General features: G+C 39.6%; 2 protein-coding genes across 3 annotated transcripts in view; one reads left to right on the forward strand and one right to left on the reverse strand.

Annotated features, from left to right (window-relative positions):
• The window catches only part of MED12L (mediator complex subunit 12L), a 464,120-nt gene that overhangs the window by 140,000 nt on the left and 301,352 nt on the right, over nucleotides 1–22,768 (forward strand). The window lies entirely within an intron of this gene.
• GPR171 (G protein-coupled receptor 171) lies at nucleotides 1,543–16,401 on the reverse strand. Of its 2 annotated transcripts, none has more exons than XM_089672648.1 (2): nucleotides 16,294–16,401; nucleotides 1,543–3,588 (listed from the first exon to the last, which is right to left on the reverse strand). In XM_089672648.1, exon 2 carries the CDS (start codon nucleotides 3,550–3,552, stop codon nucleotides 2,578–2,580), a length of 975 nt encoding a protein of 324 aa, XP_089528774.1. In that variant the 5' UTR covers nucleotides 3,553–3,588; nucleotides 16,294–16,401; the 3' UTR covers nucleotides 1,543–2,577. The 2 variants fall into 2 exon arrangements, with proteins under 2 accessions (XP_089528774.1, XP_089528775.1); XM_089672649.1 differs by lacking the exon at nucleotides 16,294–16,401 and adding an exon at nucleotides 6,997–7,032.

Raw genomic sequence — 22,768 nt, forward strand, 5'->3', positions numbered from 1 at the left:
GTTTGACAACTTCTGTACCCCAGTGTGTGTGATATTGGATTATTTAAGCTTTCAACACCCTGGGACCTCTTCTACTATTGTAATAAGAGTCTAGTTTGAGAAATTACATCCTACTCTTTTTCCCACTCCTCCTTACAAAACAGTCTATTGGCTTTAAGGATCATTACACCCCTTCTAGTGCTTACTCCTCCAGTGGGACTTTTTTGCCCCTTTTTATCTGGTTTAATTCAACTGGAACTGAAAGGGTAAACCTCCTCTAAGGCAAATCATTTCCTAAAATTTTGCACTTCATGCAAGGTGAGAATCCTGTTTGTCTATGATCATCATAAGTATGTCCAATTTCTCCTTCTAGCTCTCTTTTTGTGTTCGAGATTCTGCATTTTGAACTAGTCATCCCACAAGATTCAGTGGCTATTCAACTAAATATGCCAGTTTACAGATTCCTCTTTCCATCTTGAAGTATTTAGTTTGGTTTATGATAACTTGTGAAAGTAAGGCACTTGCACCTTCTAAAGCACTATATAATACCAATCCCAAATGGATAATATAACCAAAACAAAAATAATAGTACATAAATAAATGATAAATAAAAGTCCAATGATTGTGCAAAACCCCAGCACCACACTGTGACACAGTAGTTATTTTGTGTGTATTTCTACTACCACATAAATTTCCCAACTTCTTCACCACTTGTGCTCAGAAAATAAGTGCACACTCTCCAGAGGTTTATGACCCCTTTTCACATGAAGGTCAAATAGTGTTTTGGCTCTCAAGGGTTCTTTCATTTTAAGATGTTCCTCTTTCATAATTGTGGCCAATCACTCATACAGTGATAAAGCAGGAGATATCATATAAAAGCGTCATTGAGTAGTATTTATTTAAAATTGAATAAGACCAGTGGGTTAAATTATTAATAATCACATGCTACAGTGCCTACATACTGGTACCAGTGTATACAGCTTGTATTGCTGATACTGCTCCGCCGTACCACTCTCACTGATTGGCGTGCGTTCCAAGCCTCACCGTTTCAGGCCAGATGTGACATAATACGGGACCCGGAAGCGGCGGTCCTTGCGCTTCTATAGGAGGATCTGGATAACCTCTTAAAGTGAAAGTACCCTTTAGCGCCAAAACGCTATTTGACCTTCCTGTTAAAAGGGGTCATCAACCTCTGGTGAGTGAATAGCCTTTTACCATGTGACCTCTGTGATCATTAAGATTTCACACGTAGTAAGCAATGATGTCACAAGTGACATCTTGCTTACTACTTTGCATGTGATCACTGATTGGCCAATCAGTGATCACATGATCGGGACAGAGGTCCCATCCGATGATCGGTGTTTCACTGTGTCCAGAGGACACAGCAGGCACCGGATCGCGGTGCTGCGTGCTCCCAGGGAGCACGCACAAGCAGGGTGCGGGGAGGCTGTTTATAAACGGCCACCCGACCCTGCACTGCCGCCGTCCGGCCGTTTATATACAACGGCCGGTCGGGAAAAAAGTTATGCTTTAATACTAAAAGTAATATTCATCTGTTGATACTTTACAATTCATTTCTTTTAATTTATACTTTCAGTATATACCAATTCCTTTAATAGACCACTTGAAAATACATTATACAATTTTAGTGGCAAACTACAGTATACATGAATCTTACAGTATATAGTGATTTTTTTTTTTTTAATATATATGTTTGGAGTGCTGCAATAAATGTTCGTTGACTGCTGCAGCTCTCACTAGGACACATAGGGGTCAGCTTCCAGTTTTTTTTTTTCAAAGCTTAACTGAACAAGTTGAAGTTAGTAAATCAATCCCATAGTTTAAAGGGAAAGATGTAGGAACATTTTTATTGCGTGGCAATTGTTCATCCTGCCGATCACTACACTGTTGCCTCTAATTGAAAAGCACATTTCCTGCATGCACATATACCAGAAAAAGCTATTGTTGCCACTGTGTGCCTTTAAATTAGTTTTCTTATTCTTAAAAGGTAAAACCATTCGTGTTTAAAATATGGCAAACGATAAAGCTGCTGGGTCCAATTTACATTTCACAATACATTTGGAGTGGCAAATTATCAGTTTTCTTCACTGACTCCTCCAATATTTCTATGTAGATCTTGGTGCATGTACTTCCACTCACTACTATGATCCTGCCACACACCAAACATCTGATACCTTGTGAATGTGACTTTTGTGGCTAAAATCTTTATTTGTCTTCATCAACATTTACCCTCTGTTCCTACCACTAAGCAGGAATTAAATCTTCCCTGAATGTTCAAGATAAGTGCCACAGAATCCCGATGAATCAGAATATATCTAGTTTAAAAAATATGTACCATTGTTACATTGTATCAAATATGAAATTTTGTATGGCCCATAGCAACCAGATCATTATGTTTAGTTATAGTTTCTATGTTCACAACAGCTGCAATATAAAAAAAATGTCAGGAATCTAAATGATTGCTATAGATACTATTTAAGATGGTACCTAAATACATATATTTTTCAAAAATAAAAGCATCCTGGAAGCATCTTCTCACTTCACGTTTGATGTATGGGTATGTTGGTGGATGTTTTCCTAGGCTGCTGTTTCTGTTATTGTGTCTTCACCAGCCACAATTTTAACCTCTTTCTTTACAGAAAATGTTTTGGTTACTTTAGTTCTAAAAGATTTGGAGAAAAAAAAGTATACAATAGGATCAAAGCAAAGATTGGAAATGGACAGCAACAGTGTAGATTCTTTTGCATGGAAAAGGACTTGTTTCAGGCTGCAGTCTGTGATGACATCATTTTGACTTAACGTGTATGGAATTCGGACGATGTGGTAGGGAAGGAAACATATGATGTACCCAGCTGTTATTAGAAAAATTTTCACAAGGGCTGCTTTGATATTGTCAAATTCCTCACAGTCCTTATTTTTATAAAGCCTATTAATAGTAATACAATTAGAGATCAAGATTATACAGGAACAGTTCAAAAATATAGCAATGCTGATAAAATTGGAGAGCACATGCCAGTCTTTTCCAATCTTCTGTTTAAAGTCAATGCATCCAACACCCTCCTGTTCAGGAATGTCTCTTATAGGGATCAGCATGTTTGGTAGCATAATGCACAGCACCAAAGCCCAAACAACTACTGATAGCATTGTGGCAAATCCTCTTTTTTGTATTTGGTACAGTTTTGCACTCTGTATAGTCTGTAGACACCGATCCATGCTAACAAATCCCAGGAATATTATAGATATATACATGTTGATGTATATCATACATGCTGTTACTTGGCAGTGAAAGATTTTCAACTTCCAGGAAGCCAGTCCCAAGTCAACAACAATCTTAAATGGCAAAGCCAAAGTCAGTAGCAGATCTGCCACCAGCAGGTTTATGAGGTATACATTTGTACATTTCTGGCTGTTGTCTTTCCGGTTGAAAGCCCACAAAGCAAAACAACTCCCAAAAAAGCCTACCAAAAATATCATCCAATAGAAATATGTGAATGGTTCCAAGTCTTTGTTGACGTTACAGGCAACGTAAGAATTGTTGGCATTGTCCTTCATTGTAGGAGAGCCCTGCAGTCAGCTCCAAGGAAAGGCCTAAAACAGTGCACAGAAAATGTGGTTTATTATTTAGCTATATGGGAAACTTTTGCTCATATATTAGATTATACAGCAATTTATAGATGTCTTAATTGCAAACAGAAACTTAATTAGAATACAGCCTTATTCAGTTATTTCCTGTTGATATGTGCATACTCCAGTGTTGGCTGCACGTCATAGCTCTGGACCTGCTTTAAAATGGCAACAACAGTGGATCCCGCTTGCACAATGTGTGTAATCACTGCTGCTTGTTGTTTCTTTTGGGGAAGCATGTGATAGGGTAACAACCCAGAAACATAACTGGGGGACAGCTGTCACCACATGAAAGGAATTGCTTGAGCAATGACCTTCATAGGAGAGTCATTAAAGTGTTACTAAACCCACAACAGTAAAATCAGTCTGTATATGCAGTAAAGCATGCTTGTTATACTCTCTGTGGGACCTAAGGGGTTAATCCTCTGAATTGTGTAAAAATGCTGTTTGATCCTAACTTCTCTTATCCTTCCCTACTTCCAGTGTCCCCCTTTTATGTCCTGATAAGACATATCATGTGGAGACACTCTGCACATGCTCAGTTTGGTGTGTTTTGTTAGGTTTTTGTATTCTTGGGAGAGTGCATGTGATCAGCACAGGGCCAATCAGCACTGTCCAGACAGAGGTCAGGGGTCCTGCATCCTCCTAGAGAAAAATGAAAACTCCTCTTACAAGCTTTAACATGTGCTCGGCTGGTGAGAAAAGGTATTTAGGAGTTTATATTTACTAAAATATTTGCACTTCCATGTTCTGTAGGAGACCAGATACAGTGAATGCAGGGTCCTGAGTTTAATAACACTTTTAATAAATTCTGGGTATTTAATTTGTTTTCATTTCTGAAATGCTAATAGTACTGGCACCCCTATGAAAGTCAGATAAAGTATACTAATAAATTGCTAACCCACAAACTGATATTTGGTGTTTGCTCAGAAAATTAAGTAAACAAATTCAAAATGAACGATCATGTCCTGTTACAAGCACGGCAAGGGAGTTGTGGCTTAGTATTATACCATAGATGGTATTCATGTCTGTAATGAGCCAAAGGATTTGTAATGTTCAGCACAAAAATGTAACAACAGTACACTATTCTCAAACTGTCTCTCTTCACATGCCTCTTTTTACTTAATAAAAAGTGGTGAATGAAGGGAAAGAAAAAAAACTCTTTTTGTTAACCAGTCATTGCTTATATGTGAGTAGCAGAATCAAGTTAAAGAAGAAACCAAGGTATGGATATTTTTTTACATAGTTATGTTAGTCCATCTTGGACCAATGTATCTTTGCATATACCACACCATGGGATTCTCATGGAATTGGGAAATCACTGTAGTAGGCACCACTATTACAGTAATCTCTGCTTGCTTCTGGGTCTGGAGTGACTGCCCTGCTAAACACAGGTCGCCTGTACCTGGATGTCTTCTTTAATTTGATGATGCCACTCAGATATAAGCAAGGACTGGTTAGCAAAAAGTGTTTTTTTCTTTTAACCTTCATTCACCACTTTCTACAGATAAAGGAGAGGCATGTGAAGTCAGAGCTAGTTAGTTTTGCATTCATTAAAAAAAATGCAGGGAGATCTCTGAATGGCTTTCGTGCCAAGGGGAAAACTTCCGGTGTGCACATTGCAGCAGAGCAGCTGCTTGGCACGGAACCCGGAAGCTAGTGGAGGTCACCGGAGTAGCTATGCCTACTACAGTGATTTCCAGCTTCTAGAGGGAGCACACAGATATGGTATATGCATAGTAACATTGTTCCAAGCTGTACCAACTATGGAAGAATACCCATAGTTCATCCATCAATATCAATATCCATCAAAACGGAGCTCATACTATTCCCTCTAGCCCGTGCCCCCTCCCCTGATTTCTCCATCAAGGTCAATAATACAACCATCAGTCCATTCCCTCATACAGGGTACTAGGTGTAATCCTAAACTCCCATCTGTCCTTTTAGCCCCAAATCCAATCACTGTCCAAATCTTGTAGACTTCACCTCTACAAAATCTCCAAGATACGCCGTTCTTAACCTCTGAAACCACTAAGCAACTTATTCACTCCCTGGTTATCTCTCGCCTTGACAATTGTAACTCCCTCTTCAATGGCCTACCTCATAGCAGGCTCTCCCCTCTTCAGTCTATCATGAATGCTGCTGCCAGACTCATCCAACTTACTAACCGTTCCATATGTGCCATCCCTCTCTGCCAATCCTTCCACTGGCTTCCCATTGCCCAACTAATAATATTAGAAACATTAACAATAACATATGAAGCCATTTATAACTCTGCCCCAAATTACATCACCAATCTTGTCTCCAAATATCACCCAAACCATCCTCTCAGCTCCCCCACAACCTCCTGCTCTCTAGCTCCCTTGTCTCCTCCTCCCATGCTCATCTCCAGGACTTCTCCAGAGCCTCCCCCTTCCTCTGAAACCCTCTACCCCAATCTATCCGACTATTGCCTACTCTGCCCACTTTTAGGCGATCTCTGAAAACCTATCTCTTCAGGGAAGCCTATCCTGCCTTCAGCTAATAAAGGAATCTTCTATTCCTCCAGTTCATCTCCCACAGTTATTACCTTTTGTACCACCAGCCCTTCCCTCTTAGATTGTAAGCTCCAAGGAGCAGGGCCCTCCTAATTCTCTTGTATTGAACTGTATTGTTGCTGTATTGTCTCCCTTTATATTGTAAAGCGCTGAGCAAACTGTTGGTGCTATATAAATCCTGTATAATAATAATACCTGGAATTATTCTTCAAGGGGACCCTGTTGGCCAGCTCGGGAATATTCTATATTTTAGATTGCGATTAAAGTGCTTAGAACAGAACTGTAAAATTATGAATCCCTGGAATTTAGTAGCAGTCGTAAAATATAATTAAGGCTCTAATCACACTAGTTTAGTTATGAGCGTTTTTTTTTTCTGCGCCTAGAGGCAAATAATGTTATCCTATGTCCATGCACACTATTGAAGGCTAGAAGCGTTTTTCAAGCTTCAGCTTCTAGGACCAGAAAAAAACCCACTTTTTTTTTGCATTTTTGGAAGTGATTTGCCAGCAGAAAAAAAAGCGCTGAACGCTCTTAAACGCTACTAAAAAGCTCCTAACAACTTTTTTCTAGCTTTTTTTTCTCCCTGCATGTATTGTAAAAAAAACCACTAACGCTCCTAAACACTCTTAAGTACTACTAAAAAAGACCATTTTCTTCCAGCCTTTTTTGAGCTTAAAAAAAGCTAGTGTGCATGGAGACTAAAGCTTTCTTTCATGAGCTGCTGTTTGTTTATGTTTATTACATAGTGATATCCCTTGAAATTGTTCATAGTATAGCAAATATAAAACTATATTTTTATATACTTTTATGAAATTTGTTATAAAAGAGACAATACCTGTGCTGACTGTCCTGTCTTGGGCTGCTGGCTGCTTGATACTGCTGCTGTCATCTTTACATATCTAATATACAATCCTCTTTCCTGGTAAACAAGCAGCACTGTGGTTATTGTGGTTTAACTTTTACACGTCAATTGACGTAGTTGAAACTAAAGTTCTTGTTCATATAAAAAGATCTAAAGTTTCCCTTTTAACAACTGTGAATGTCAAAAATGCCCACACTGCAAATGTTTCCTTCCATGTATCCTATACAGTATGAGTGTGCTCTGCACTTCGGTCACAACTTAGGAACAGATCAAACACTTTTTCAGGACTATCATGTGTGTTCTCCCTGTGAAGTTTATATTAACTCTGGGTATGGAAACCTGGATAATTGGTTGGTTTATACAACAAATTTAATCTGCAATAAATTCTAAATAGTATTGCAGCAATAACTGTTGGCTAAGCTAGGATATACCATAAAAAATTAAAACTGAACTTCAAGCAAACAGCTACTGTACGTACACAGCTGAAATATATACTGTATATGGGAATTGTGTTTGTTCTTCTGTGCACGTATCCTAACTATTACACAGCCCCGAAAAACTCAGTTTTCTCTGCTGCAGTTAAGCAACATAAGTTTCCTTCCTTTCCTCAACCTGTGACTGAATATTAAAAAAAGCAGCAACAGATTTATGGGGTCATCCTACCTTGCACATCTGCAAGCACGGCTTCCAACTAGTCCTTAGTGCTCTCACGCACTCTCATGTGCAGCTGTACAGAGTTTTGCAAAAGGTGAAAATAAAGGCAAATTCAGTATTTATACTAGTTGCTTTTAAATATACTTTATTTTTTAAATAAATACATAACTGTATTCATTGTTGTTTTTAAATTTCTTTCTGGAGTTCATCTTTAAAATTTTGTCTATCTATTGAGAGGATACAACGTGCAAGGTGAGTATATTATTAGTGCAAATCAACCATTTGATTTAATGAAATGAGTAAAATAAATATTAAATAGGCTTCTAATAAGCAACTAAAATAGCTAAAATCCAGCATCTAGTGTCCAATGCCCATGGCTGTCACATGTATCCTCTCCTAGAATACACTGCTTAGCAAGTCTGAGGGTCAGCTTATGTTAGAGCATCTTGCCTAAATGTTTCACAGGCCCATGTCTACCTTTAGTTGGGTTAAGCACACCTACATAGCTCTGAAATTAAGAGGTGGACTTGGTCAAACAAGTCCAAGGACATGGTAGTAGGTCATTTGCTCTTGATAAAATTGGCTGTAGTATGTGTATGTATGCACATGAAGTAAGGACTTTAGGTTGTAAGCTCCTAGAGAACAGGGACTAATGTGAATATAAACTGATGTAAAGTGCTGCATAAATCATCAGCACTAAATAAAAACAAAACATAAATAAATGGCGTACTATCTCCAGGCCAACTCTGTCCATGTAATAATTGTTTATGCCCATAATGGCACACTGACACTTGTACATTGTAGTAACACTTGCTTTATTGTCCATTACGGCAACACAACAATGCCCATACTACACAGTTTTGAATAGCACCACAGTGCACTATGAAGTAGCATGGCAGAACATAAACCCTTTTGTAATGACCACTTTTTTGTGAATGGGGCCTACAGGAGCAGTTTAGTATTGGCTTTTTATTACCAATACCCTTGCCAAAAAAACTGCCTATGCAGGTAAGGGGCACCTGTGGATAAAGACAAAATGTGCAGCATTAACCAAAGGTGATATACCTTGCTATAAGTGTATGTCATTTACTCCCAGAGATGTCACCCCACTGTTGCTAGGATGTTGTTAAGACACTCCCAACTGTTACTGCTCATCTCCACCATCGTAGGAGAGAGCTCTTTCTCTGTTTCAAAACCCCTTGAATGTACTTCAAAGGTACTTTGATGGCTTCCACCTACAGCATGCTAATAATTCGACTTTGGGCACAGTTGTAGAGTTTGTTTTTGTCTACAGGTGCCCCTTACCTGCTAAGGCAGTTTTTTGGTAAAGATAAACTAATTTTTTGATAAAGGCAATCTAACACTTTAAAATATATTTTAGGTTTTCTTTTCCAAGGCATAGGTATACAAAACCAGTTAGGCCCTTTCACATGGGACAGATCTGGTTTTGCTCAGCAGGGGATTAATCCACTGATCCCCTGCTGAGCTGAGCAGAACTGCTGGATGATAGGTCCTTGTTTGCTCCGCTTATGCAGAGTGGACACATACATAGCCAAGTTTCCTCTAGGGGCAGTTGGATGTAAATAGACCAGCTGTCCATTTACACCTGACTGCCCTATGATACAAGATGGCAGGGAACTGACTCCCTTACATTTGTTTTTGCCGGATCGATTGGATCAGAGGTAGCCGAGTGTAAATAGACACAAGTCTGTTTACATCCAACTACACATAGAGGAGAATAGAGGATCCATTTGGGTCTTCATGAAAAATGGACAGATGGACATGACCAGACTGCTCACGTGAAAGGGGCCTTACACATCATATCCACTCAGGCACAACTAATTAAAAGTTGCAGTATGCAGGAAAACTCGATCAATACAGCTCAACTTTACAGGTAAATAAGAACCTAAGTACAAGTACACATATTATAGTGCTTATGAAAAAATAGGTTATGTTGGGACCCAGTCCCCAGTTACATGGCCAGAAGATTATCTTTACCTATTTTAAACCAGGGTTTGCATCCTGATGCCTTCTAAATTTTCTTAATTTAACCTACATGGATCACATGGATAAGGGGGGAAAAAGAGAAGGAACAAGAAATGCATAGGGGAGGGGAGTTAAGTCCATGAAAACCTAGAGAAAGGTGACAATGGGGAGGATAAGAGAAGAAAGGATCAGGAGGAGGTGGAGGGAAAAAGGAAGGTACATATCATTAAACGCCCAAGGGATGTTTTGTAAACAGCCATTACAGTCCCGCCAAAGATTAGGCCAAATATGAGCAACCAGGATGTCACCTTTGCTTCATTATGCTGACCCTCCTCTTAATGTATGCAAGATTTTGAAATATTTAAGGAGCATGGGAAAACCTCCAGGGTGTCAGGGCTCCAGGGTGTGACCAGAGGTATGTGAACTGACGCAGGGAAACGCACAATGTTTAATTCACAATGTTTCTCTTCCCTTTGGTACAGAGAAGCTGTGAGATTCTCCATGTTCTCTATGTCTTCAATTTTGGCCAGGAAGATTGAGGGATATTTTATTTTTAAATATGGGTTGATTTTGTTGGTGAGCTTCTCTTCTAACTTTATTCTTTGGTGTTAGTAGGTCACACAGTCATCAAACATTCTGCAAGACAAGTTGCGGTATTTTACTTGCTCAGGTGTTGCGTCATATAGACTTGTGAAAATATTTGACTTAACAGTGCCTATTATGCAGCTAGAAGGTTTAAGATGTCTTTTATTGATCATCTACATGACTTACAGTTCTGGAAATTATATAGTCAACGTGATTCCTGCCAAGTCTGATTGCACTGTATTTTACTTATGCGAACCCTCCTTTGGTGAAACGTATGGGACGCAAGTGACTTACTATGTTTCTGCAAAAACTAAACTTCTAACACATTCTATGAGTCAGAGAACACCACAGTAAAAAGTAGGCATCCATTTACCGTATATTACAAAAATAATCTAATTTGATTTTGACTCCTTGTCTGATTTATATTCTCTGTTGAATCAGTGACCCCATTCTGTTTGTCATCTGGGATAACATTCAAAAATAAAAAAAAAGCTTTTTCAAAACTGTCTAAAAGTCTTAAGCATAGTTATTGTAGTTTGTCCAAATGCCAATTCTTGAAACCACCAAAATGTTCAGTTTTTAATTTGCTCACTGCAAGCATCATTCATACTGGTTTGTTCAGAAATACACATTACTGTACATCTTCATGTAAAAATGGAAAACTGGTCTTTCTCTTTTGTAATAAAAATTAGCATTCATCACTGACAGAAAAATATCAAATTTAATTTTTTTGTGGAAAAGCGGGTTCTGTACACACAGATTCCAATCATTCTTCACAGGGTCAATATCTTGGTGTTCCTTTGTTTTTGTTTTTTTACTTTAGTGTACCTGACTCTGAATCCTGTTGAATGTAGGGATTTTAAAAGATACCACTTGTTGTTCTTCAGTAAGCCAAGCAGGTAAAGTGTTTCAGCAGCCTTGAAGCTGCACTCCATGAACTGATGATTGTTAAGGTTTAAAGCAAAACTACTTCATTTTCTTTGAAAAGGAAAACGATATGTATATGTAGCTCTGGCTGGTCGCCCCTTTAACCACTTGCCGACTGTGCCAATTTTGACATTTCTCACATATATGTTAAAAACAGCATTTTTTGGTTGAAAATTACTTAGAATCTCCAAACATTATTCAGTATATATTTTTTAAAGCAGTGGGTGTTGCCATTTGTTTTGTTGACCAATATTTGCACAGCCGTTTATCAAATGCAAAATTTCAGGAAAAATACACTTAAATGCAAATTAGTACACGCAAAAACAATATATATTACCCAATTTTTTGGGTAAAATATAAAACATGACATGAGTAAATTGATATAGAAAAAATGTCAAGATTTAAAATTTCACAAGCATGTGAAATGGCAACAAACTATGATACCTGCAATTCTCCATAGACAACACTTTAAAAGCCTTTAAAGGTTACCAGTTCAGAGTCAAATGTGAGCTCTGGCACTGGAATTATTGCGCTCACTCTGATATTCATGGTGTTACCCCATACGTGTGGTGCAATCACCATTCACTGTGTATGCGGGACCTAAATGCGTGTTTGTGAGCACGGGGGGGGTCCTTTACATTTTTTCATTATTTATTTTATGTAATTATTTTAAATACTTTTTTTTTTTTTATTAAACTTTCTTGCTATCACAAGGGAACAACATGCCTTGTGATAGCCTGGCCAGTGACGGGTACTCTTTATTGAGAGACCACATATCTATTAGACCTTTTATCCCTCCTGTGCCTCCACAGCAGCCGATCAAACACAGACCAGGCCAGGTAAACAAAGAATTGAAAGCATAAGTGACAAAATCCTTGTCACCCGACTTCATTTGTCGCAAAGGAGGGGGAGAAACTAATGTTCCTCTTTCTCTTTTGTGCTCAGCTGACCTTACCTCTTGCAGCGGTCCTGGGCTCCCTGGTGGGATGAGAGTGCCCAGGAACAGTGGTGGCGGGAGCCACCTTCTAAGTACTTTAAAATTGATAGGACGGCTTAAAAATTTGATACCAGGATCATGCCTGTAGCTGCACTAAAATTAATTTTAGAGTATTTAATTCTGAAAATATGTTTGATAAATGCCTGCGAAAATATCATGCAACATAAAAAAATTGCAACCACCACAACTTTTTGGTGGATTTACAGTAATTTCTAGCAAACAATGCAGACTGTAACGTGTGCAAAAAATGAAAAAATTGCCCTGGTAGACAAGTGGTTAAAGGTATGAACATGGGGAAATGTGCATGTTTTTAGAGAAGTACTGCATTTTTTTGGTTATTTTGCCCTGACATGCATTTTAACCAGGTAGGGTTGGTCTACTCAGTGCATAGGATATTGTACATATTATATAATTCTTTAGGCACATTATTTTTTTAAAAGGAACCTTAAGAGCTGATTCACACAGCTTAGGGTAAGTGGATTTTAGCACAACTGCGTGGGAACTTACATTTGTATTTTAATTTTGAAATTGCTAATACCTGTAACATATCACCAGAAGGCTAAAGATGGAAATACATTATACAATTTTCCCATTCGATTTCCATTAGATTTTCCTTGAGCTATGTAGTGAAAGAGGTTGTCTGATTACACACAAATTGAGAGCTGATTCACACATGTGCGGTGCAGATTGAAGCTCAGATTTCACAGCTAATTGACACAGTAGTTCAGTGGTTCAGGTCAGGTTTACATCAGTTCAGGACATGATTCGGTCAGGATTTTATCCTGTTCAGACATATGTGGTTTAGAAATGGTTCCCGTAGAAGTCAATAGCCTGTAATCCGCACCTGACGGCACTGCTCAGACTCTTTTTCACACCGCACTAAATCCGCACTGCCAGTGCACCGGAAATACTGTATGTGAATAGGCACCATAGGAAGCAATTTTATTTCACATGTCGTGCGGATTGGATGTGGTTCAAACTGCATCCAGTCTGCATATATGTGAACCAGCACTCAAGGACAGAAATATGGACGTACCCATAGGTGTCATATTTTAAAGGTGCATGCTTTAATGCTATCATCTTGATACCAGCTTCTCTACCCTAAGACACTAACCTGTAACATGTATGCAGTATGGGGGTTCAGACAGTTTAGACTTCACTGTCTGTGTGCTTGTTTCAGGTCAATAACCCTGCTGCTAGTGAAGCCAGGAAAAAAGCTGACAGCCATAGAGATGGCACATTTAAAAACATGCCAGCAACTGTAGCTCCTGTAATTTCAGCAAGTAAAATTAGAACAAAGGCAAAACTCCTCATCTGTATGGTTGATCTCAATTGGTAACTCGAAGTTTGAGGGTCGGTATAACTTTCAAGCAACCAACGTTTCTTTCAGCATTCCTGATATGTAGCTTTTGTGCTGTATGTATGTGCTGTATCTCCCACGTGTGTCTCTGATATACAGCTAGACTTAAATAGGTCATTTTAGAAGCTCAGTCACACTACTAAAATGGCTAGTGATTAATCACTAAGAGGATTGAACATAGTCTACACAACTAGCTTGTAACAGTGATCAGTTGCATTCAACTCAAGAATTATGAGATTAATTGCAACAGCATGTTGCTTAGTACACTTTACAATAAAGGTTATTTGTTGTATTTGTTTAGTGAGCATTTGCTGCGCCAAACAATTAATTGCTTGCAATTGTAATAATATTGCTGAGCTACTACACTGTGTAGCTCTAGTCTAATGTAGCAACAGCAAAAAACTTAAATTGCATGTGTAGCTAAGCTGTTAGGGCCCATTGCCATTGTTGCATTGTGGTAATGTCTGTTGCTACAATGCACATACCATGGTGTGTTACATACCACTTTTTTTTAATAGCACCCTAATGCGATAATACAGCCCCCATACACCTGAATTTTACTTGCTACAACTCTAACCTAACATAGAATTCACATATTTACAGTTTTCACAGACGTCCACAATCAGGGGTCAAGAATAGGCAAAGTACATCCCTCCTGCATGATAGTGGTAACTGTCTTGCATTGAAAGAGAGATTGTGTACCATTCAATCCTGTCTTGTGATGTTGGCCCTTGTGGTATATTTCAGAATCGTGTAATATTTTCATTACTGATCTAAAGGATAATCTGCTGAGCTAAATTTAAGATATACGTTTTCCTTTAAAAAAAAAAAAAATGCACATCTTCTTGCAGTTAAAACAATGTGCATTTATTATTTATTTTATTAGGAGCCTGTAAAGCATTGCACCTACAATCATCAGATCGCGAGTGCAATGCCAGGCTCCTGCAGACTGTTGGTGTAAGCTGTCTGCTCGTACCTTGTATGGGCAGGCAGTTACACAATGACAGGAACCGTCAATGAACTGCCTAGAGCATTCAGCAGCGTTCTGGTAGTTCATTGAAAACTACAAGCTGTCAGCCGCAAAGGCCGATGGTAGTTGTAGTTTTCCCATTCACAGAACTCTGTGAATGAATGACATTGCTGCAGCAGTGGGAACATGTTGCATGTTCCACCCTAAAAACTGCTGGAACATGTAATGTGTTCCCAAAGGTGAACTTATCCTTTCATCACACAGTGCAAATAACAGATGCGCCATTACCTACGATAGACAATCAACTGGCTAAAACTGTTAAACGCTCGCTATGATTGGTCTCTTGTATTGTAACATATGTTAAAACAATAAATTATACATTTATAAAGTTACAGCAAGCTAAATTTCTTAGCTTCACTATGATATAGTTTTGCTAATTCCTTACCTCACAAATCAGGTAAAGTAGAATACAGGCAAAACTTTTTTTTTCATTTTGGATACAGTTATAAACCTGGTCAGATTTTTTTTAATACCATCTGTGTCCCATTACAGAGATTTTCCTTCATTTCCGGTCCCATAGCCAAATAGGAAGTGAGAGGAAATCCCTTCAAATTAAGGGAATTCCTTGGGGACCCCCAGGTCACCAGAACTGGTGTCCCCATTGGAAGATTTCCCCTCTATTACTTTTCTGGGGACAACCCAAAATTTGGGAACGGTCTTTTACTTTCACTTTCAATGATAATAATAATGGTAAAATGGAATAGAGAGGGTGAATCTCCATAACGGGGGCACAGACGGCAATAAAAACTGACAGGTGTTTAATCCATCTCCACTATGTCCAGAAACTAAAAGAAAAAAAAAGATTTGCCTTGAGTTATACTTTAAAGTACAGAGTTGTGTCTTATAAACTTGGCACTTTGCAAAAATGTGCAAGCTGTGGAAAACTATGCAAAACATAGAGACTGACAGTTTAGCCTGTGCTAGATTGTTTAAATCCCTTTCTCTACTGTTATTTACTGAAACTAGATGGAAAGAGTTTATAATTGTCTCTTGAAAAAAGATTGCATTCACAACTATTTGTTTCCCAGTGATATAACACAGCCAGTTACTGCAAGGAATCTGCGTCAAGCATAGGGGTTGATTTACTGAAAGGAAACAGACTGCGTACTTTGCAAATGCAGTTACAGTACATGGAAATTTGCTCCAGAGCTTAGTAAATGAAGGGACGCTCTGCTGACTTTCATTATCCAGTCATGCGCAAGCAAAAATTATTTTTTAAATTTTGTTCTTAAATTTGTTTTTACATTTTTTTACTTTCCCTTGCATGTGATTAGGTATTCTTTGCAAAGTGAAAGTTCACCTCATTTACTAAGCTCTGGAGCAAAACCCCTTTCAGAGTGCAACTACACCTGCAAAGTGCACAGTCTATTTGCCATTAATAAATCAACCCCATAGACTTGTTCTAAAAAATTAATCAGGCCTGCATCTATCTCTGTGCTGAAACACAGTAAGTTATAGAAATGTTGCCTGTATGAATTTTACTGCATTAACACATTATTGGGCCTAAAGAAAATGTAGTAATTATTTTTAGACACATTTATGAAAATTGTATGCAGGGAAACAACAAAATACACATGAAAACGTATTAAAAAAACATGTCAACACATGCAAACATGTGTGCCATAACGAACAACACACAAATCTGCAGTCTAATAAGGTAACATGTTGAAACAATTATGACCTCTTTGGTCTTATGTATGTATTGATTGAATGTAAAGAGATTTGCTCTACCTTTTTGTCTTGCTTGATAGTTAGCTCTTTGGTCCTTTACAGTGTAAGAAAACTGTTAGACACATAATGAGAACTGCATTCCGCAATGAGTGCTGCTGTTCTGTGGACAGTACAGAACGAGGATGTGGACAGGCTGTGAGAAAACATGCTTTGAGAGGAACTGAAATAAAAACTTCTTACTCACTAGAAAACCACATTTGCCTGTTTAGAGCCAGTACTAGGGAGTCTGCTTGCACCTGTTTGCATGTCAGTATTCATGTTGTGCTCATATTGAGCTTAGTGTGAAGAAGGCTTACAACTTCTCTCAGGTTTTAAACGCTGGCTATGTCACATTCAGGACATATTTCTATCAAGTTGTAAATGCTGTATGAGTTGAGGATATTTCCCCTCACTTCCTATTTTGTCTGATATCTATCAACTGGACTGGATGTGAGGGAAAGTCTTTGTAACTGGAACCAGGCAGCTATGGAATCCTGATAAACTTTCTAAACCTTCCTGCTCCAGTAGAAAGTGACTGTATTGCTGCTTCTGTCTATGTTGGAGGGATTTATTGTTAGTTCCTTGTCTGGCACCCATCAAATTGGAAGTGAAATGTAATCTCCCAAACAGGGACACACAGCAATAGAAATTTGTCAAAGGTCTCAGTTCTTACTCTCAGGTCTCAGTTCTTACTCTCAGGTCTCAGTTCTTACTCTCTTCAACCAAAACTAAAAAAATGTTTTTGCTGATTTGGGCTTTAACCCAGGTTCACACATAAGTGTTTTCCACAGCATTTTGCAGAAATGCAGTACAGTCCATTTATTTATTATTTATTTCAGGTACTTATATAGCACCGTCAATTTACACAGTGCTTTACATATATATTGTACATTCACATCAGTCCCTAACCCTCAAGGGGTGTACAATCTAAGGTCCCTAACTTACATTCATATACTAGGGACAATTTAGACAGGAGCCAATTAACCTACCAGCATGTCTTTGGAGTGTGGGAGGAAACTGGAGCACCTGGAGGAAACCCATGCAAGCACAGGGAGAACATGCAAACTCCATGCAGGAGGAGCCATGGTTGGGAATTGAACCCATGACCCATTTACTGCAAGGCAGATGTGCTAACCACTAAGCTACTGTGCCGCCGCATTGAACGTGATTTCCTATGGGACATGTTCACATTTCCGTGTTTTCACCAGATGCGTTTTTTAGAAAGGGTCAGGGACTTTTTTAAGTGCAAAAAGTTGCATTCAGCACAGTGGCTAAATGGTTAGCACTTCCGCCTGGCAATACTAGGGTTGTTGGTTCAAATCCCAAACATGGGAGTTTGCATGTTCTCCCTGTGCCTGCATGGGTTTCCTCTGGGTTCTCTGGTTTCCTCCCAGACTTCAAAGACTTGCTGGTAGGCTAATTGTATCCTGTCTAAATTGGCCCTAGTATGTGTATGAATGTAAGTTATGAAAAATCCATTATCTTCTGCGCTCAAAGACTCAGATCAAACGGGCGTTAGTAACAAACAGCGTGTTCATCCGCTGGTGATCAGAGGCTGTGCAGCTCTATCATGAAGCTGGGGAAGCTTGACAAAACTGTAGAAGGAGATGAAAGAAAGAGCGCACAAACCTTGTGCATTACCTCAATAAATAGTGACTAATTTTATTTAGGAAATATACTCACAAAAGTAATGGTAAAACAGACATAAGTAAACCATAATCCACACAGGGTTACAGGTAAATCCAAAGGGGGGGGGGGGATACAGGCTAACGTGTTTCGAAGGGTGGTCCCTTCTTCATCAGAGCTGATCAAAAAAACATAAATACAAATCCCTCTCAAAATATTACATGAATCATGAATATTCAACATGGTATAACAGGTGGTGATACTGTAGATGAGCATGACAATACGCATAAAAATACTCAAAAATGGCAATACTTATAATAATAATGAATGTAAGTTAGGGACCTTAGATTGTACGCCCCTTGAGGGTTAGGGACTGATGTGAATGTACAGTATATATGTAAAGCGCTGCGTAAATTGACAGCGCTATATAAGTATCTGTTATAAATAAAAAAAAATTTTGGTTCTATAGACTTCAATGGAAATGCTGAAGAAAAGCATGTAGTGCATTTTTGCCATGTTTTTGATGCATTTTGTGTGTTAAATATCCTTAGCAACAAGAAACATTTTTAAAAAATGACTCCCCCCCCCCCCCCCCCTCCCGGCAAAATACATTAAAAAATGCATAAACAATGCAGGTGCAAAAACGCACAACGCAATGCAGAACCGGGTCGAACTCAACCTGCATAGGTGTGAACCTAGCCTAAAGGGAATCTATGCTTTGCCCATGCATGGGTAAAGGAGCACACACAAACACAAATATTTACCTTTCTTTCATTCTCCTGCTGCTCTATTCAGCCATCTGGAGTGAACTGAAGTTCCTGTTTAAGCTAGAGTTATTAGAGTACTGGCATACAAAGTACTGGGCATTTCCTTTGGAACTGAACGGACAGCAGGGTAGCAAAAAAGTCAAGTATATGCTGCCAGGGATTAAAACAAAAATTAAAACAAAACTGCACTTAATGCAAATTAAAATAAAATATATAAAATCTGTGCAAAATTAAGAAGAAAGAGCAGCACTCATGGGTATCAGTATACTATGATACACAGACTACTAAATATAACCAATGTGTTGTGCTGTCATATATACACAAATAATGGGAACAAAGTCCACTTGCTTACCAGAGGTTAAGACTTCATATTACGGAAGGTCTAACATCACTTTCAATCTCACAGAGGAATAGATGGCTTGAAATCTTTCACAACCAGGTGGATGATTATCTCTCAGCAAGACACCGTATACGTTATATCCAATCTCACATGTGGAGGGAAAAAACTACATAATGCAGTAGTTTTCACCAACATTTTATTTAAAGCAGCTTACATACTTCCAAGGAAAGAAAAAGCCAGGCATTGAAAAAGAACAAAAGCTGCCTGTCCGAGCCAACATGATGACATCCCTGCTTGACCCCATGGTCCAAAATGGATGAAATCTGCTTTCACATGCACAGAATTCTGTTGCTCAAACCTGGACAGCTGAAGCTGCCTGCAAAAAGCGCCTCAAATTTGTGCTATTTCAAGGCATCTTTTTGGTGAAGCACATAACCAATTCATCAACGATGTCACCAGAGGGAAGGTTGTTCCAACAGAGAGATTTCAAAAGCCCCCTCCTCAAGAGGCACCTAACCCAGCCTTTTACTTCAAAACCTAACTTCAACCCTTTCTTAATAGGGAGGGGTGCAGAATGTCCTGAACTGTCTCTTGTTCCAGAAGTAGTTGTATCAGTACCTCCACAATACAGGTTCAAAAGCTTCTACCTAAACTTGTTCATAGTACCAAAGCCCAATGGGGGTATTCATCCTAATCTGAATATGAATCCCTCAACAAATATCTTCAAAATCCAAAATTATGCATGGAATCTGCACGGTTGGTATTCGCCGCCTTCAGATATGAGGAATACCTGGCATACATAGACATCGAAGATGCCTATCTGCACATTTCTCACTTCGTTGGTGCTTTCTGAACTTCACAGTGGCAGACAGCCATATCCATTTTACTGTACTGCCCTTAGGTATTTTCTCCATGCCCAAAATATTTACAGTGGTCCTAGCACCTCTTGTCATTCTCAGAACTCAAAGCATCCAGGTCCCAGGTTATCTAAATGACCTTCTCTTGAAGGACTCATCTTCCTTACATCTGTCTGGTTTCAGGCATTCAGTGAACACAGTCACTGAATCTGTTAGTAAAATAAAAATTTCATTTGGGCCAGCTTGGTCCAAACAACTATTTAAACTTCACTAAAACCTGCAGTTAGGCTTTAAATAAGGGAATAGAAACTGTTCACTCTGTAAACTGAATGCCCACTTAGTCCAGTGAATAATCCACAAATATTTTGGTGGAATTCACCTATTAGTTTCTGCTAACATTCACTCTTTATTAACGCAACTGATAGGTAAATCTTGTTAAATTGAGGTCCTTCAGGTGCAGTGGCATTGCTATGGGGGTGCGGGGGGGTGGTGGACAGCATTCAGGTACACCCACCAGAGGGGTGACACCATCAAGTAGGAAGCAGTTGTAGTGTGTTGAGCCCCCCCCCCCTTCTGCCAGTGAAGAGGTGGCAACGGGATCTTTTCCTCCCGCTCACTCCACCAGAGAACAGGCAACGGCACTGTGACAGGGGAGAGGCATGCTGTGGGCTGTCAGAGTGTTTCCCCAACTCGCTCCCTCTTTCTCCTGTGGGAGAAGAGAGAGTGGCTCTGATCAGGTTCGCCGTCCAGCTTGCTGCTCACTCCCCATTGGCCGCAGAGGAGGACCAATCAGAAGAGACTAGGGTTACATCATATGATATGTAGTCCTGGAAGACTGGCGGCCACAGTGTTCACAGGGAGCAGGCTACAGCCCCCAGCATGCACTCTGCTGGGGAGAGAGAGCCTGGAGCCCAGGAAAAAGCTGAGTGAGTGCTACAGGAGACGCTGCTGCCCAGCACCACCGAAGACAGAGAGACTGAGCCACTTCCAGGGTACAGATTTGCTTCACTACTGACTAGAGTCGTTCTGGGCAACCCAGAGTGAGCGAACATCCAGCCGAAGGGATCACTGCTGCAGTTTCTCTGGGTCTAGTGAGAGGGCCTGTTGGCCATTATCCATTACTGCTCCTAGGGACTGAGCCATTAAGAATTGCCCAACCTGCTAAACTATAGCCCTAATACTGCCTGCAGGCCTCACTGATGGCCGCAACACGTGCCAACAAGCCCCAATGGTGGGCTGCCAGCCAACAAATGGGGGGTTGACACCATGTTTTACTGCACCAGGTGACACCAACCCTAGCGATGCCACTGTTCAGGAGTCTCTCCACTGCAAAATCTGCTACCAAAATGAAAGCACATGCCAACTCTCCCATTCTGGATGCCATCCTGTTCCCTGGATGCTGTTCTCCTCTGGCTGATACCCACCTTGTAGGTTGCAGTATCACATCCACTTCCCCCTCACAGTGTCACGGTGATCATCCGGAGCAAATGTCTGCCAATGCTTTACTGGCTGTTTTAGACTTTTTTTTTACAATTGTAAAGACTTGCACTATATGTTTTTTTTTTTTTTTCCTTTTTTTGTTTTGTTTGCAATTTATTATCATTTCTTTTGTGTGAAGAGGTGTGGAACACAATTGTGCATACTGGCTCTGTTTTGCTGTGTGTTCTGGGTTGCTGCATGGTGACACACGTTTTGCTCCATTACTGATATTGGCCAGATGGGGCTCAGAACTAGGAGATTCATGGATAAAAACCTCCACAGACTTTTCATACATCTGCAAATTGTGTTGCTTTGAATACAGAAAATGTATTTGACTCATTAGACTGCCATGTGCATTGGATACCTGGGAATATAGATAACAAGCTCTAGTCACAACTATGAATGCCTATAATTAATGTGATATTATACCCTCAGTTTACTTAATCACTCTCAGCAGCTGATTGAAAAGAGATCTTTTTTTTTCGCCAGAAATCATACTTACCTAGGTGGATGCAGCATCGGTCCAACTGAGAGCTGAGTGATCAAAGACTGCTGATCGCTCAGTTCTCAGTGCTCCGTGAGCAGAGAGCTAGTGACTGTTAGTCACCGCTCTCTGCTCTGTTCCCCCCCACCATGCTCACTGGAGTGCTAGGCTGTGGAGGGGGCAGGAGCAGCTGACTCAGGCTCTCAGCAGATTGCTGAGAGGCTGAGCCAGGTGCCAGTCCAGACATCTGGGTGGATCCCGACTTTAAAGTTGGGATCTTTACCCAGTCTTGACCGGCTGAGTGATGTCAGCTGACCGTGGATTTTAGCCTGAATTACAAGAATACAGAATAAACTGCAACACAAACAAAAAAGCTTTGGCTGTACTTCTCCTTTAATCACTTACTGAGTATGCAGCTTATCTATCTTTTAATTCTTGCTTGTGTTTAAGTTTAAGCCGGTGCTATGAGCACTGCCACAGGTTTCCTTTTTCAGTGTGGTTCCAGTGTGAAGATTTCTATGGAGGCTTCCTTGCATGCAGGGACTAGAATTGTGTCTCCATGCACTGTGTGCATAATTAGAAACACACAGCCCCAACAGACTTGGATAATAAGGCAACCTTATTTACTAACATTCATTTTGCAACGTAAACAGCCTGTAGTCCTAAATCAACCCCAATGGCATCAATTAAAATCTCCAATGGAGCCATATGACATAAAGATATAACAGGAGGTTGAGTCACTAATCTGACTCACACACTTGTGTACATTTTAGCAAATTTCAAAAAAGAAAAATATTTTTAAAGTACTTTTATTTAAATCCTGACCATAATAAATAAAAAAATGTCTACAAAACCACTATACATTACCACTAATTCAGTCCTTAGGGACGCAAGAGCCCTACAACAAAAATAATTCCTAGTAGTAAAAACATAGCTAATATTT

This window comes from Staurois parvus, unplaced genomic scaffold (genome assembly GCF_062004578.1).
Source record: "Staurois parvus isolate SC_StPar_1 unplaced genomic scaffold, SC_StPar_1.0 ptg000131l, whole genome shotgun sequence".
Taxonomy (NCBI): domain Eukaryota; kingdom Metazoa; phylum Chordata; class Amphibia; order Anura; family Ranidae; genus Staurois; species Staurois parvus.